Source organism: Melozone crissalis, unplaced genomic scaffold (assembly GCF_028551555.1).
Source record: "Melozone crissalis strain CALT ecotype California unplaced genomic scaffold, PUWL_Pcris_2 ptg000218l_1, whole genome shotgun sequence".
NCBI lineage: Eukaryota > Metazoa > Chordata > Aves > Passeriformes > Passerellidae > Melozone > Melozone crissalis.
Window position 1 is genome coordinate 1,061,786 of NW_026535981.1, and position 12,632 is coordinate 1,074,417.

At 53.6% G+C, this 12,632-nt stretch overlaps 1 protein-coding gene and 2 pseudogenes across 1 annotated transcript; all 3 read left to right on the forward strand.

The window, feature by feature from the left end:
- The first annotated feature begins 405 nt into the window (after positions 1-405).
- Positions 406-3,224, forward strand: LOC128949285 (hydrocephalus-inducing protein homolog). The gene is made up of 2 exons (XM_054294142.1): positions 406-477; positions 2,937-3,224. The coding sequence occupies exons 1-2, from the start codon at positions 448-450 to the stop codon at positions 3,162-3,164; spliced, it is 258 nt and encodes an 85-aa protein (XP_054150117.1). The 5' UTR covers positions 406-447; the 3' UTR covers positions 3,165-3,224.
- Positions 3,225-3,277: 53 nt separating this feature from the next.
- On the forward strand, positions 3,278-3,430 carry LOC128949300 (5.8S ribosomal RNA; annotated as a pseudogene).
- An 887-nt stretch (positions 3,431-4,317) lies between these two features.
- LOC128949296 (28S ribosomal RNA) lies at positions 4,318-12,322 on the forward strand (annotated as a pseudogene).
- The last annotated feature ends 310 nt before the right edge of the window (positions 12,323-12,632 follow it).

The window sequence follows — 12,632 nt, forward strand, 5'->3', positions numbered from 1 at the left end:
CACTTATTATTCAGCATAAACAGAATAAGACGATTTGGGATAAAAGCAGCATATAGTCAACCCAGGACAGGGGTCATGTTCTCTTCTTGTGAAGAGCCACCAGTGCACAGTGGCAGTTGCATCCCACTGTAGCTGACAGCAGCATGATGTGACCAAGAGCCTTTGTCAGAGTAGCAGGAGTATTGTGGAGAGTGGGAGCTGAACAGCTGAGCATTGAGAGCTTCTAGTGCTGTGTTGAGCTGGGTTTTGAGTGTTTCCTTGGGCTTCTTGTGTTTTTCACTCATTACTAATGCTCTAAACAGAGGCTTACAGGTGTGGTTGAAAACAAGAAATGTGAAGTTTGAAGAGAAGTGTTTTGCTGTCTCTTTCTGCTGTAGGAGGGAGAAATCGGGCTGAATTGTTTGGCCAAAATCAAGATGACCTTCAAACCCCTGGAAGCACTGGAGAATGGCAGTGTGGCTTACTGCAGCATCTCAGGTACAGCTCCTTTGCCCTGCTTCTCTCCCCCTCAGTGAAGCCATGGTGCAAGCCTGAGCCCACTGGGCTCCCATGGAAGTGCTGGGAAGAGTCCCTGGTCAGCAGGGCAGTGCTGGCACTTCCCCCCTGGCCCTGCAGGTCCCAGGGAGTCTCCTGTGCCAGGCCAGGGCTCAGAATGCTGTGTGTGCCTGACTGATCCCAGAACAGCCCAGGCAGTGCAGGGAGAGGTTTTCATGCCATGGCTTTGCCAGCAATCCCTCAAAGGCCAGAGAGCTGCAGAGCAGAACAGCTTTAGTGAACGAGCACTCAGCCCCTGCAGGCCCCTGGCCTCCAGGATGATGCATCCATTTGACATGGATCCATCATCAGGCAGCAGGCACTGAGTTAGAAATGTGTTCCCTGAGCCTGGATCACCTCCCAGTGCCCAGACAGCAGCAGAGCAGAGGTGACTGAGCCCCCCTGAGCCCAGGGTGTTGGTAGAAGGAGCAGCCTTGGCCAGCACCTGCCTCTCTCTCTTTGTGGGAATTGAGCCCTTGCAGCTCTGTCTGTGGAAATAGAACACAGTGCTGAGTGTCAGGAGTTGGGGACTTTGGCAACAAAGTCCTGTGCTCCTGGGCCAGGTAGTTTGGGAATTGCCAAACTCAGAAGGAGCTTTGTGCCTTCACTGAATGATTTCAAAGCTCCACTAAGTGCATGGGAAGGACAGCATAGAACCAGAGTATGTTAAGGATGGAATGGACCTTAAAAGCCTCTGGGCAGGAACACCTCCCCCTAGAACAGGTAGCTCCATGCCCCATCCAGCCTTGCTTGGAACACTTTCAGGGCTGGAACCTCCACAACAGCCCTGGGGAACCTGCTCCAGTGTCTCACCACCCTCAGAGTAAAAAATTTCCTAATATCTAAGCTAAATTTCCTTTCTTTCAATTTAGACCTGTAACTCCTTGGCCTGTCACTACAAGGCAGCAGAGATGTTTTAAACTCAGCAGACTGGTGGCTGAAATTGGAAAGCAGCCCAAGGAATGGGTTAGTAATTAGAAGTCAACCCCAAGGCTGAGGGAAGAGGAGGGTCCATATCCTCTCCTGCAGCATCAGGAGCTGGTTGCATCCAGCTCAGAGTCAGGGACTAGCACTGAGGCAGCCTGGAAAATAGAGTATAACAGAGGGAATGATTGTACTGCAATGGACATCTCTCCCCAGGCTGTGAGAGCAGGCTGCCCCTGCACCTCTCAGGAGAAGGCCAAGGACCCTTGGAAGAATTCAGCTCTCCTACTCTGAACCTTGGGAACATTTCTATCAACGCCCCCACATCTATGAGGTGAGCAGCAGGGCTTGGGGTGGATCCTGATGGCTCCTGAGGCAGGAGCAAGCCTGGTGGAAGTGTGGAATTGCTGCCAACCTGGGCAGTTGTGAGCAGGGAATATTTGATCTACTGGTGAAATCTGGGAGGGTCTGAAAGGTGTGTCTGTTGTTCATGAAGCCCCAGTTCCTTCCTTGGGAATCAGCTGGGAGGCTTGCTGCAAAACAACCCCTTGACACATGAAACGAAGCCTGGGTCAAAAAGGGATGTTCAGAGGCTTTTGTGGCAGTGCCAGACACAAGGCACCTTTGGACTGGGCTGTTCAGAAGCAGCTGGAAGAAACTGGCTGCCTTTGAGCTTCAGTCCACTGCAGACAGCTTCCAGTCAAGTGTCTCCTGCTTATTGCTGCAAGTCACAGGAAAGCCATCCAGCCTCCTGGCTCAGTGCTGGCCCTTGCACAGGGCTTGGGAGTTCTTTCCCTTGCTGACCAGTCCCTCACCACACTTCAGCCTTGGTGCATCTCTGGCTCTAGAAAGAGAAAAGTGTTCCTGAGAATAAAGCAAAGCATTTTTCTACCTATTTGCCTCCTCCTCAATAGTGTCAAGTTTGCAAAAAAAACCAAAGAGGGAGCAGCTGAAAGAGGTAGAAAATGAGGCACTACATCATGCCAGACACTTCCAAAAGCTTGGCTGTGGGATGCAAAGACATGCTGAGTTTTCTTACCAAAAGATGATGCTGTCTATACATTTTGATGCTGATGCCTCATAATCAATGTATTGTTTTCATGACATGGGAAAAGGTGAATGAGTAGATGGTGCTGTTGGAGCTGTGCTCAGTGGGGCAGCAGCAGCTCTGGGGTGATTCCCTACGCAGCTGCAATCAGCCCACGTTGCTCTCAGGGCCAGGTCTGAACGAACTTGGTGGTGCTGAGCAGAGGTGCACTGCTCTGTGTCCATGGGATAACCCCAGGGTTGTGGACTCCAGTTCTGTGGAGTTGCCACTGCTTTGCATGAAAACCCAAGGGCAGAACTTGTCCTGTTGTATTTTTTTGCCATTCATAGCATCGTCTGCTATTTCTGGGCATTAATTGTGTCATTAGACAATAACTCACAAGAAGGGAAGATTCCACATATATTTCCATTTTGCTTTCTTGCTGCTGCAGGTGGAACTGATAAACCTAGGAGCTATTGATGCTCCCTTCACCTATAGCCCTTCAACTGCAAACGTGGGCTTCTGCTTCAAGTTTGCGCCTGAGGAGGGCATCATTGCACCAGGTGGGACCCAGACTGCTCAGATCTCCTTCAGTGCCACCATAGTGGGGAGGTTTGAGGAAGAATTCCAGTTCAGTGTGGCTGGATCTCCTATATCTGCACTCCTGACTATCAAGTAAGGACGGTCAAAGCCAGGCACGCGCCCGCACGTCCTCAGCACAAGAGAAAGGGGCGCCCCATGTGAGCGGTCCCAGCCCCTCCACAGGTGTGGGATTGGTGCCGAAAGCCAGACAACTCTTAGTGGTGGATCACTCGGCTCGTGCATTAATGAAGAATGCAGCTAGCTGCAAGAATTAATGTGAATTGCAGGACACATTGGTCATCCACACTTTAAACACACTTGCGGCCCCATGTTCCTCCCAGGGCTACGCCCGTCTGAGTGTTGCTTGACGATCAGTCGCCGTCCAGCGACCACCACGGTGGTTCAGCTGGGGTTGCCTCACAGGCCAGTTGACTGTGGTCAGCAGCGGTGGTGATGGTGGCTCACCGGTGCCCGGAGGGAAAGGCGGTCAGGGGTTTGGCAAGGGATGCGTTTCCCTCGGCGGCCTCAATTTTTTCCCTGTGACCCAGCAGGCATCATCATCGTCATGGCCGTCATCGTCATTGTTGCCGTGCAGGGCTTTCATCCCCCTATATGCAGGCTCAGGGACTGCTCCGTAGTTCCCCACTCCGGGAGTGAGCCACTGGGGCAGAGTTTGTCCTTGCAGGGCCCGTACCGCGGTACGGTGGTGGTGGCAGCTGAGGAGAGTAAGAGACAGCATTGAAAGCACCGCCGTGGGCCAAGAGAAGGGAGAGGGCAAGAGGGAGATGAGGCGCAAGCCTCGCCCCCAGCCTCCGCCCCACGTGGGTGGCTGTCTGCAGGTGGATACTGCGGGGGTACTGTGCCACTGCATGTGCGTGTGAGGCGAGAGCGCTGGGGACAGATGTTCCGACCCCCTCCTCCTTTCGCCTGCCCTCCTCCTCTTCTGTCGTGGTCTCAGGGCGCAAATAGCACCATGGCTTTTCTCTCTCTCTCCACCAAGGCCATCACGTGCCGCCTGGTCCCCCATCAGGGCTGTCTCTGCCACACTCCCTTTTCGGTTCTCATCTCCGGGATGGGGCACTCTGTCTCCGCTTCTCTCCCTCTGGCTTTATTTTCCCCTGGCGCGTGGGTGCCAGTGGGGAGGAAGGTGAGGGTAATAGGTGGGAGAAGCTGGCTGGCTGTTGGCCTGTTGGCATGCTGCTTCTTTAGGAGCTGCATGGGCCAGGAGGTGCGGCCAAGCTTTGGCCTTGCGACCTCAGATCAGACGTGGCAACTCGCTGAATTTAAGCATATTAGTCAGCCAAGGAAAAGAAACTAACGAGGATTCCCTCAGTAATGGTGAGTGAAGCGGGAAAAGCCCAGCGCCGAATCCCTGCCCCGCAGTGGGGTGCGGGACATGTGACATACGGAAGTCCCAATCCCTGGCGGCGCTCTCGGGGGACCCAAGTCCTTGTGATCGAGGCCGCAGTCCGTGGACGGTGTGAGGCCGGTAGCGGCCCCTGGCACGCTGGGCCCGGGCCTTCTCGGAGTTGGGTTGCTTTGGAGTGCAGCCCAAAGCGGGTGGTAAACTCCATCTAAGGCTAAATACTGGCATGAGACCAATAGCCAACAAGTACCGTAAGGGAAAGTTGAAAAGAACTTTGAAGAGAGAGTTCAAGAGGACGTGAAGCCATTAAGAGGTAAACGGGTGGGGCCCATGCAGTCCGCCCAGAGGATTCAACCTGGTGAGTTGTGGTCGGCACAGGTTCAGCGGAACCTCGCCTCTGCCTCCCTTCCGTCCCCTGGGCGAACCCCATCCACGGAGGCAGGCTGGGGGGTGCAGGCCGGTGCGGGGACTGCCGCCCAGCCGGCAGCTGGCCCTGTCCGGGCACATTTCCTCTGTGATGGTGCGCCACGACCGGCTCCAGGTCGACTGGGAAGGCCTCCGACGGGCAGGTGGTCCGACGGGCAGGTGGTCCAGTGCCGCGCGAGCAGCGGTGGGTGTTACAGCCCTCGGGCAGCAGGTCTCGCCGAATCCCAGGGCCGAGGAAAAGGACTGCCGCTGCGCCCTCCTCCCCCCACATCAGCAGCGCCGTGGTGGGGGGCATCGTTTCCCCGCCTCTCACGGGGGGGGGGGGGGGGGGGGTGGCATCCTCGCAGCACGGCGTTTCGCGCAGGGGTGTGGGGGCTGGGCCTGCCAGTCTCTGGCGCTGCTGTCAACTGGCCTGGACTGTCCTCAGTGCGCTTTGACCGCGCGGCACCACCAGGCTAGGCTCACGGGCCGCGCTGGGGTGCCCGGGATCCACAGCGATTTTGGCTACCCACTCGACCCATCTTGAAACACGGACCAAGGAGTCTAGCACGTGCACGAGTCAGGGACCGTTGTCGAAAGACCGCAGCGCAATGAAGGTGAGGGCCGGCGCGCGCCGGCTGAGGTGGGATCCCGGGGCACGTGTTGCCCCTGGCAGCCCCGGGCGCACCACCGGACCGTCTTGCCCGCCGCCTCCTCGCGGGGCCGGGGAGGTGGAGCGTGAGCGTCCATGCTAGGATCCGAAAGATGGTGAACTATGCCTGGGCAGGGCAAAGCCAGAGGAAACTCTGGTTGAGGTCCGTAGCAGTCCTGACATGCAAATCGGTCGTCCGACCCGGGTCTAGGGGCAAAAGACTAATCAAGCCATCTAGTAGCTGGTTCCCTCCGAAGTTTCCCTCACGATAGCTGGCACTCGGCAATGGGCAGTTTTACCCAGTAAAGCAAATGATTAGAGGTCTTGGGGCCAAAACGATCTCAACCTATTCTCAAACCTTCAATGGGTAAGGGGGCCGGCTCGCTGGCGTGGAGCCGCGCCGTGGAATGTGAGTGCTCAGTGGGCCCCTTCTGGTAAGCAGAACTGGTGCTGCGGGATGAACCAAACACTGGGTTAAGGCGCCCGATGCCGACGCTCATCAGAGCCCAGAAAAGGTGTTGGTTGATCTAGACAGCAGAACGGTGGCCATGGAAGTCGGAATCCGCTAAGGAGCGTGTAACAACTCACCTGCTGAATGAACTAGCCCTGAAAATGGATGGCGCTGGAGCATTGGGCCCATACTCAGCCGTCGCTGGCAATGCGAGGCCTGCGGGGGCTAGGCCGTGATGAGTAGGAGGGCCACTGCGGTGCACCTCGAAGCCAGGGGCGTGGGCCCAGGTGGAGCTGCTGCAGGTGCAGATCTTAGTGGTAGTAGCAAATATTCAAATGAGAGCTTTAAAGGCCGAAGTGGAGCAGGGTTCCATGTGAACAGCAGTTGAACATGGGTCAGTCGGTCCTAAGCGATAGGTGAGCGCCATTCCGAAAGGGCGGGCGATGGCCTTTGTTGCCCTCAGCCAATCGAAAGGGAGTCGGGTTCAGATCCCCGAATCCAGAGTGGCGGAGACGGGCGCCGCAAGGCACTCAGTGCGGTGACGCAACCGATCCCAGAGAAGCTGGTGGGAGCCTCGAGGAGAGTTCTCTTTTCTTTGTGAAGGGCCGGGCGCCTTGGAATGGATTTGTCCCGAGAGAGGGGCCCTCACCTTGGAAAGCGTCGCGGTTCCAGCGGCGTCCGGTGAGCTCTCGCTGGCCCGTGAAAATCCGGGGGAGAGGGTGTAAGTCTCACGCCGGGCCGTACCCATATCCGCAGCAGGTCTCCAAGGTGAACAGCCTCTGGCATGTTGGAACAATGTAGGTAAGGGAAGTCGGCAAGCCGGATCCGTAACTTTGGGATAAGGATTGGCTCTAAGGGCTGGGTTGGTTGGGCTGGGGCGCGAAGTGGGGCTGGGCACGTGCCACAGCTGGATGAGGTGCCGCACATGGGTGAGCGCGCTCCACGTGGCCCGCCCGGGCGCTGGGGCGTGCACGTGCACAGTGGCGACTCTGGACACACGCCGGGCCCTTCCTGTGGATTGCCCCGGCTGTGGCAGGCGCCACCTTCCCCCCGCTCCGCCCGCCCTCCGCCTTGCCGCGGCCGGCGCCCCAGCGGCGGCCGTCATCATTGCTCACTGCCGCCCCAGTGGTTCCCGCAGGTGGGGTTCCCGCGGTGTGTGGCCAGCACGCGTGCAGCCGCAGCCGGCGTTGGCTCAGCAGTTTGTGTGGGGGAGGGTCCCCGGGCCAGCGCCCCGCCTCAGTCGGTGCCTAGCAGCTGGCTTTGAACTGGTGCGGACCAGGGGAATCCGACTGCTTAATTAAAACAAAGCATTGTGAAGGCCTGAGGCGGGTGTTGACGCAATGTGATTTCTGCCCAGTGCTCTGAATGTCAAAGTGAAGAAATTCAATGAAGCGCGGGTAAACAGCGGGAGTAACTATATTTACTAACTGGGCATAGCCGCGGAAGTTGCACCTCCTCGTGGCCCTGCCGGATACCCTTGTGGTAACTGAGTCAACTTCTGCCCCAGTGTGGGAGAGGGCGCATATCAGCCCTCCCTATCGTTGGACTCACCACCCAACAATAGTTTCACGAATCGCTGAAACAAAAAGGTTGGCACAGTTAGTTCGCTGTTGCACAGAGCCTTGTCCATGGGCTGTTGTTGACACAGTTGGTAGTTTGAGAGAGGGTCGGCTACTATATGCTTCTACCCTCACTTGGACTTGTCACTTTATTGCTTACCGGACTGACAAAATGGCTTTGCGTTATATCTCGACTACCACTCAGACTGACCCATTACATCTAAGGGTCATTGATGCCAAATTACCATCTATGCCCTCTGTGCCCAGGGAAGAGGGATTCGATCTTGCAAGTTTGGTGTTTTTTAACTCCAAAATTGTTAAAGAAAATGGTGTACGTCATGTGGATGTTTGGTAGGGTTTGGGGCAACTCCCTGAGCCCTATAAGATCTCCCCTATGGGGATAGCCCAGGATGAGGCTGAGAGTGCGGTGGGAGGTACCAAAGAGCCCAAAACACCCGAGGCTCCTCACGGGTCTGAAGGTGATGGTACAACGCCAAGAACACCTGTCGTGTCCATGCCTGACAAACAACCATCTTGTCCTCGTTGTGGGACCCGGTTTACTAGGATGTTTGGGCTGATTGACCATCTCAAAAGGACACACGGGCAGAGAAAGATCATTTTCAGGTGTTCAAAATGTGGTAAACAAAATCTAAAATACCACAGTATCTCCTGTCACATCCCGCGCTGCAAGGGGGTGGTGTGTGTGGCTCCCACTGGGGAATGGGTCTGTGAGGTGTGCCAACATGGGTTCGCTACTAAGATTGGCCTGGGTCAGCACAAGAGGATAAGACATCCTCTTGTGCGAAATGTGGAGCGGATTGTTGCTTCTCATCCCAAAGAGTCATCGGCCTGAGGGGCCCACAAACAGGTATGGACTGAGGAGGAAGAGGCTCTTCTGGTACAATTGGTGGACGAGTTTGCCAGTAAGAGAAATATCAACCAGCTTATAGCGGAGCATATTCCAACTAAAATGGCAAAGCAGATTAGTGATAAAAGGCGTCTCTCCGTGAAAGGTCATGAAGGACTAGTAGGTGCCACTGGAATTGAACATCCTGCCAGGTCTGCTAAGTTGCCCAAGGAGGGACAGTTAAAGCTCCAATTCCAGAAAGTCATCAAAGCGGGATTATCGTTTGGCAAATTGACCATGTATCGGGAAGCCTTCAAGAAAGTTCTTGATGGGCAAGATCCAGGTCGGGTGGTGAAGGATGTTTATAAGGAGTTTCTTGGTATTCTGGGTGTGCCTAGCCAAACTAAATCTATCAAGGGTCAAAAGACGCAGGCCTCCCATGGCCAAAAAGCATCCAAAACTCCATCAAATTGGATACGCAAAAGAGCTATTAAGAGGGGATAATTCTTGAGGTTCCAACTGCTGTACGAGTTACGTAGAAGGCGCCTCATGCGTCATCCTGGACAGCACGGAAGCCTCTCAGTGCCAATTACCATCAAGTGTTCTCCACGATCAATTTAAAAGAAGGTGGGATACATCTGGTATATTTGGTGGCCTACTGAATTTCCCTCCATATAAGGAGGCGGCTAACACCACATTCGAGGCCCTAATTACTGGAAAAGAGATTGATAAGAACATGAGAGAGATGTGTAAAACCTCTGCTCCTGGGCCAGATGGGATCACTTTGGTCAGATTTTTGCAAAAGGCCCAAAGTTTTCCCGGTTGACTGAGATCTTCAACCTCTGGCTTATCACCGGTACTGTTCCAGATGCGCTGCGGGACTGCGGGACTGCAGGACAGTCTTGATACCCAAGTCTTCAGATGCAGAGAAGCTTGGTGATATCAATAACTGGAGGCCTATTACTATTGGTTCAATGGTGATTAGGCTGTTTTCCAGGATCGCTACTGCGAGGCTGTCCAAAGCATGTCTCATCAACCCCTGGCAACAGGGTTTCATTTGCGCATCAGGTTGTGCCGAAAACCTCAAGTTGTTACAGCTTGTGGTGGAACAGCTAAGTGAGAGCATAAACATCTGGGGGTTCTGTTCATGAACATTGCTAAGGCATTTGACACCGTCTGTCATCAGCATGTATTTGAGGGTCTGGTCCAGAGAGGGGTGGATCCACACATGATAGAGTTGGTGAGGGAAATGTATCGGGATGTTAAGACGTGCATTTCCATGGGAAGAGAAAGGACAGACCCCATATACATTCGTTCAGGTGTCAAGCAAGGCGACCCCATGTCACCTTTGCTGCTCAATTTTAGTGATGCACCACCTTCTATATAAACTCGAGAATGAAGGTGAGGTTTTCCATCATGGGGGCTGGAAATTTACGGCCATGGCATTTGCCGATGACTTGGTGCTGCTGAGTGACTCTTGGGAAGGCATGTGTCATAACATCAAAATTTTGGAGGCCTTTTGCAATCTTACTGGCCTCAGTACGCAGGGGGGAAAATGTCATGGCTTTTACATCAAGCCTACAAGGGACTCGTATACTATCAATGATTGTCCCACGTGGGTGATTAATGGATCCCCCCTTAACATGATCGACCCAGGGAGCTCAGAAAGGTACTTCAGCACATGGGTTGACCCCTGGACTGGCTTTGCAGATCCTAGACTATCAGAGAAGCTCATGGATGGGCTTCATCGGATTGGTCGTTCGCCCTTAAAACCTCTTCAGAAAGTCAATATACTCAGGACCTATACCATCCCGAGACTGATATATCTGGCTGACCATACTGAAGTCAAGGTGGGCCTACTTGAATCCCTTGACCAATTAATTCGTAACACGGTTAAGGAATGGCTTCATCTTCCCCCAAGTACATGTGATGCGATCTTGTATTCGAGTTTTAAAGATGGCGGTTTAGACCTCATCAAGTTGGCGTTGCTCATTCCAAGTATTCAGGCGCGAAGACTCCATAGATTCGGATGAGACTCTTGTGAAGTATCTAAAGGAAGTATATCTGGAATGGTTATTTGAAAAATTGTGGTTGAAAGCGGGGGGGACACAAGAGTCCATCCCATCAATTTGGGAGCCTTTACCATTGGTAGAGTTGGGGGGCGATGATGGAGCCTGGCTGGAATGGGAAGCACCCATCCCTAAGATTCGTTACCCAAGACCTTGTAACTGGAGGAAACGAGAATTTCATAAATGGACCCATCTGGTTGCCCAGGGCCATGGGATTGAGCATTTCGAGAATGATGAGATCAGTAATGCCTGGATAAGGCAGTTTAAGGGCATACCTCACTGTAAACTAATTACGGCCCTACAACTCAGAGCGCATGTCTACCCAACAAGAGAATTCCTGGCTAGGGGTAAGCAAGAGAATGTTGTTCAATCATGTAGATATTGTGGAGCTAGATTTGAGACCGCAGCCCACATTGTCAGAAACTGTGCCATCACTCAAGATGCCAGGATTAAGAGACACAACGCCATCTGTGAGACCCTTAGCGAGGAGGCTAAGAGGGAGTGTTGGACAGTTTTTGAGGAGCCACACCTGAGGGATTATGTAAATGAACTATTTAAATTGGTTTTAATCTTTGTCAAAGGTTCTAAGGCGGTTGTGGTCAATGTGACTGTGAGGTATGAGTACTCTGGTGTCTCATTGAGTGAGGCCGCCTTGGAGAAGGCCAAAAATATCAGCGCCTTCATACACAAATTCAACAACTGACCAATGCTGATGACATTGAATATGTTGGTTTCCCCATGGGAGCCCGTACCAAATGGTTTGGCAATAATACTGAGTTGCTGACCGCCCTTGGTCTCTCTAAAACGAGGCTAGAGAGAACCATGTGGGCCCTAGCATCCAAAGTACTCTTCACCTCCGTTGACATTGTATATATATTCGTTAGCAAAGCTAGATCAATTGTATCTGTGTAAATACTTGGTAAATAAACTAGGCCTCTCCTCTCGACAGGTTCGCTGGACAGTGGAATCGGTTTTTGGGTGGGAGGGGTTCATCCGTCATAACCGCGTCTGGCCCATTTTGGGCTATAAATTCCAATTTGGTCATTCAGGTGGACGGGCCACCTTACTTAACCCGGAAAAGGAACATATACAATTTGTATGTGTTTATTAAATAGCCAAATGCCTCGTCATGTAATTAGCGACATGCATGAATGGATGAACAAGATTCCCACTGTCCGTGCCTACTATCCAGTGAAACCACAGCCAAGGGAACGGGCTCGGCGGAATCAGCGGGGAAAGAAGACCCTGTTGAGTTTGACTCTAGTCTGGCGCTGTGAAGAGACATGAGAGGTGTAGAATAAGTGGGAAGCCAGGCGTGCGCTCGGCGGTGCGGGGCGACCCGCCCGCCGGTGTCCCGGCCGTCAGTGAAATAACACTACTCTGATCGTTTTCACTACTCTGATCACTTACCTGGTGAGGCAGGGTGGGCGAGCCCCGAGGGGGGCTCTCGCTTCTGGCGCCAAGCGGCCGGCACGTGGCGGCCGCGACCTGCTCAAGGGACAGTGGCAGGTGGGGAGTTTGACTGGGTTGGTACACCTGTCAAAGCATAACGCAGGTGTCCTAAGGCAAGCTCAGGGAGGACGGAAACCTCCGGTGGAGCAGAAGGGCAAAAGCTCGCTTGATCTTGATTTTCAGTACGAATACAGACCGTGAAAGCGGGGCCTCACGATCCTTCTGGCTTTTTGGGTTTTAAGCAGTAGGTGTCAGAAAAGTTACCACAGGGATAACTGGCTTGTGGCGGCCAAGCGTTCATAGCGACATCGCTTTTTGATCCTTCGATGTCGGCTCTTCCTATCATTGTGAAGCAGAATTCACCAAGCGTTGGATTGTTCACCCACTAATAGGGAATCTGAGCTTGGTTTAGACCGTCATGAGACAGGTTAGTTTTACCCTTCTGACGATGTGTTGTTGCAGTAGTAATCCTGGGAACCCTTGGGATAGGATGGGATGTGTTATCCCTTAGAGAAGTGAGGCCAATGGAGATCTCGCCCCTGAGCACGTTGCCTGCAGAACCCCTTCCAGAGCACAGCAGAAGGTCTGGCCTTTGGGCTGGGATCAGTTTGGTCAGAGGGGTGACCTCCTTTGACCAGGGACACATCCTACTTTAGCGGGGGATGTTGCTGAGCAGGGCTTTGAGGGTCAGGCTGAAATGAATGTGCCAAGGGACAGTGAAGGGGCCTGGGAGGTTCCTCTCCACTCCTGGTGTGTGGCAGAAG

What these genes read in the sequence shown, in the direction of transcription:
- LOC128949285 (XM_054294142.1), top strand. Translation starts at nt 448, where the DNA reads ATGGCAGTGTGGCTTACTGCAGCATCTCAG. An exon ending in GGCTTACTGCAGCATCTCAG is followed by an intron (nt 478 to 2,936) that starts GTACAGCTCCTT and finishes TTGCTGCTGCAG; the next exon opens with GTGGAACTGATAAACCTAGG.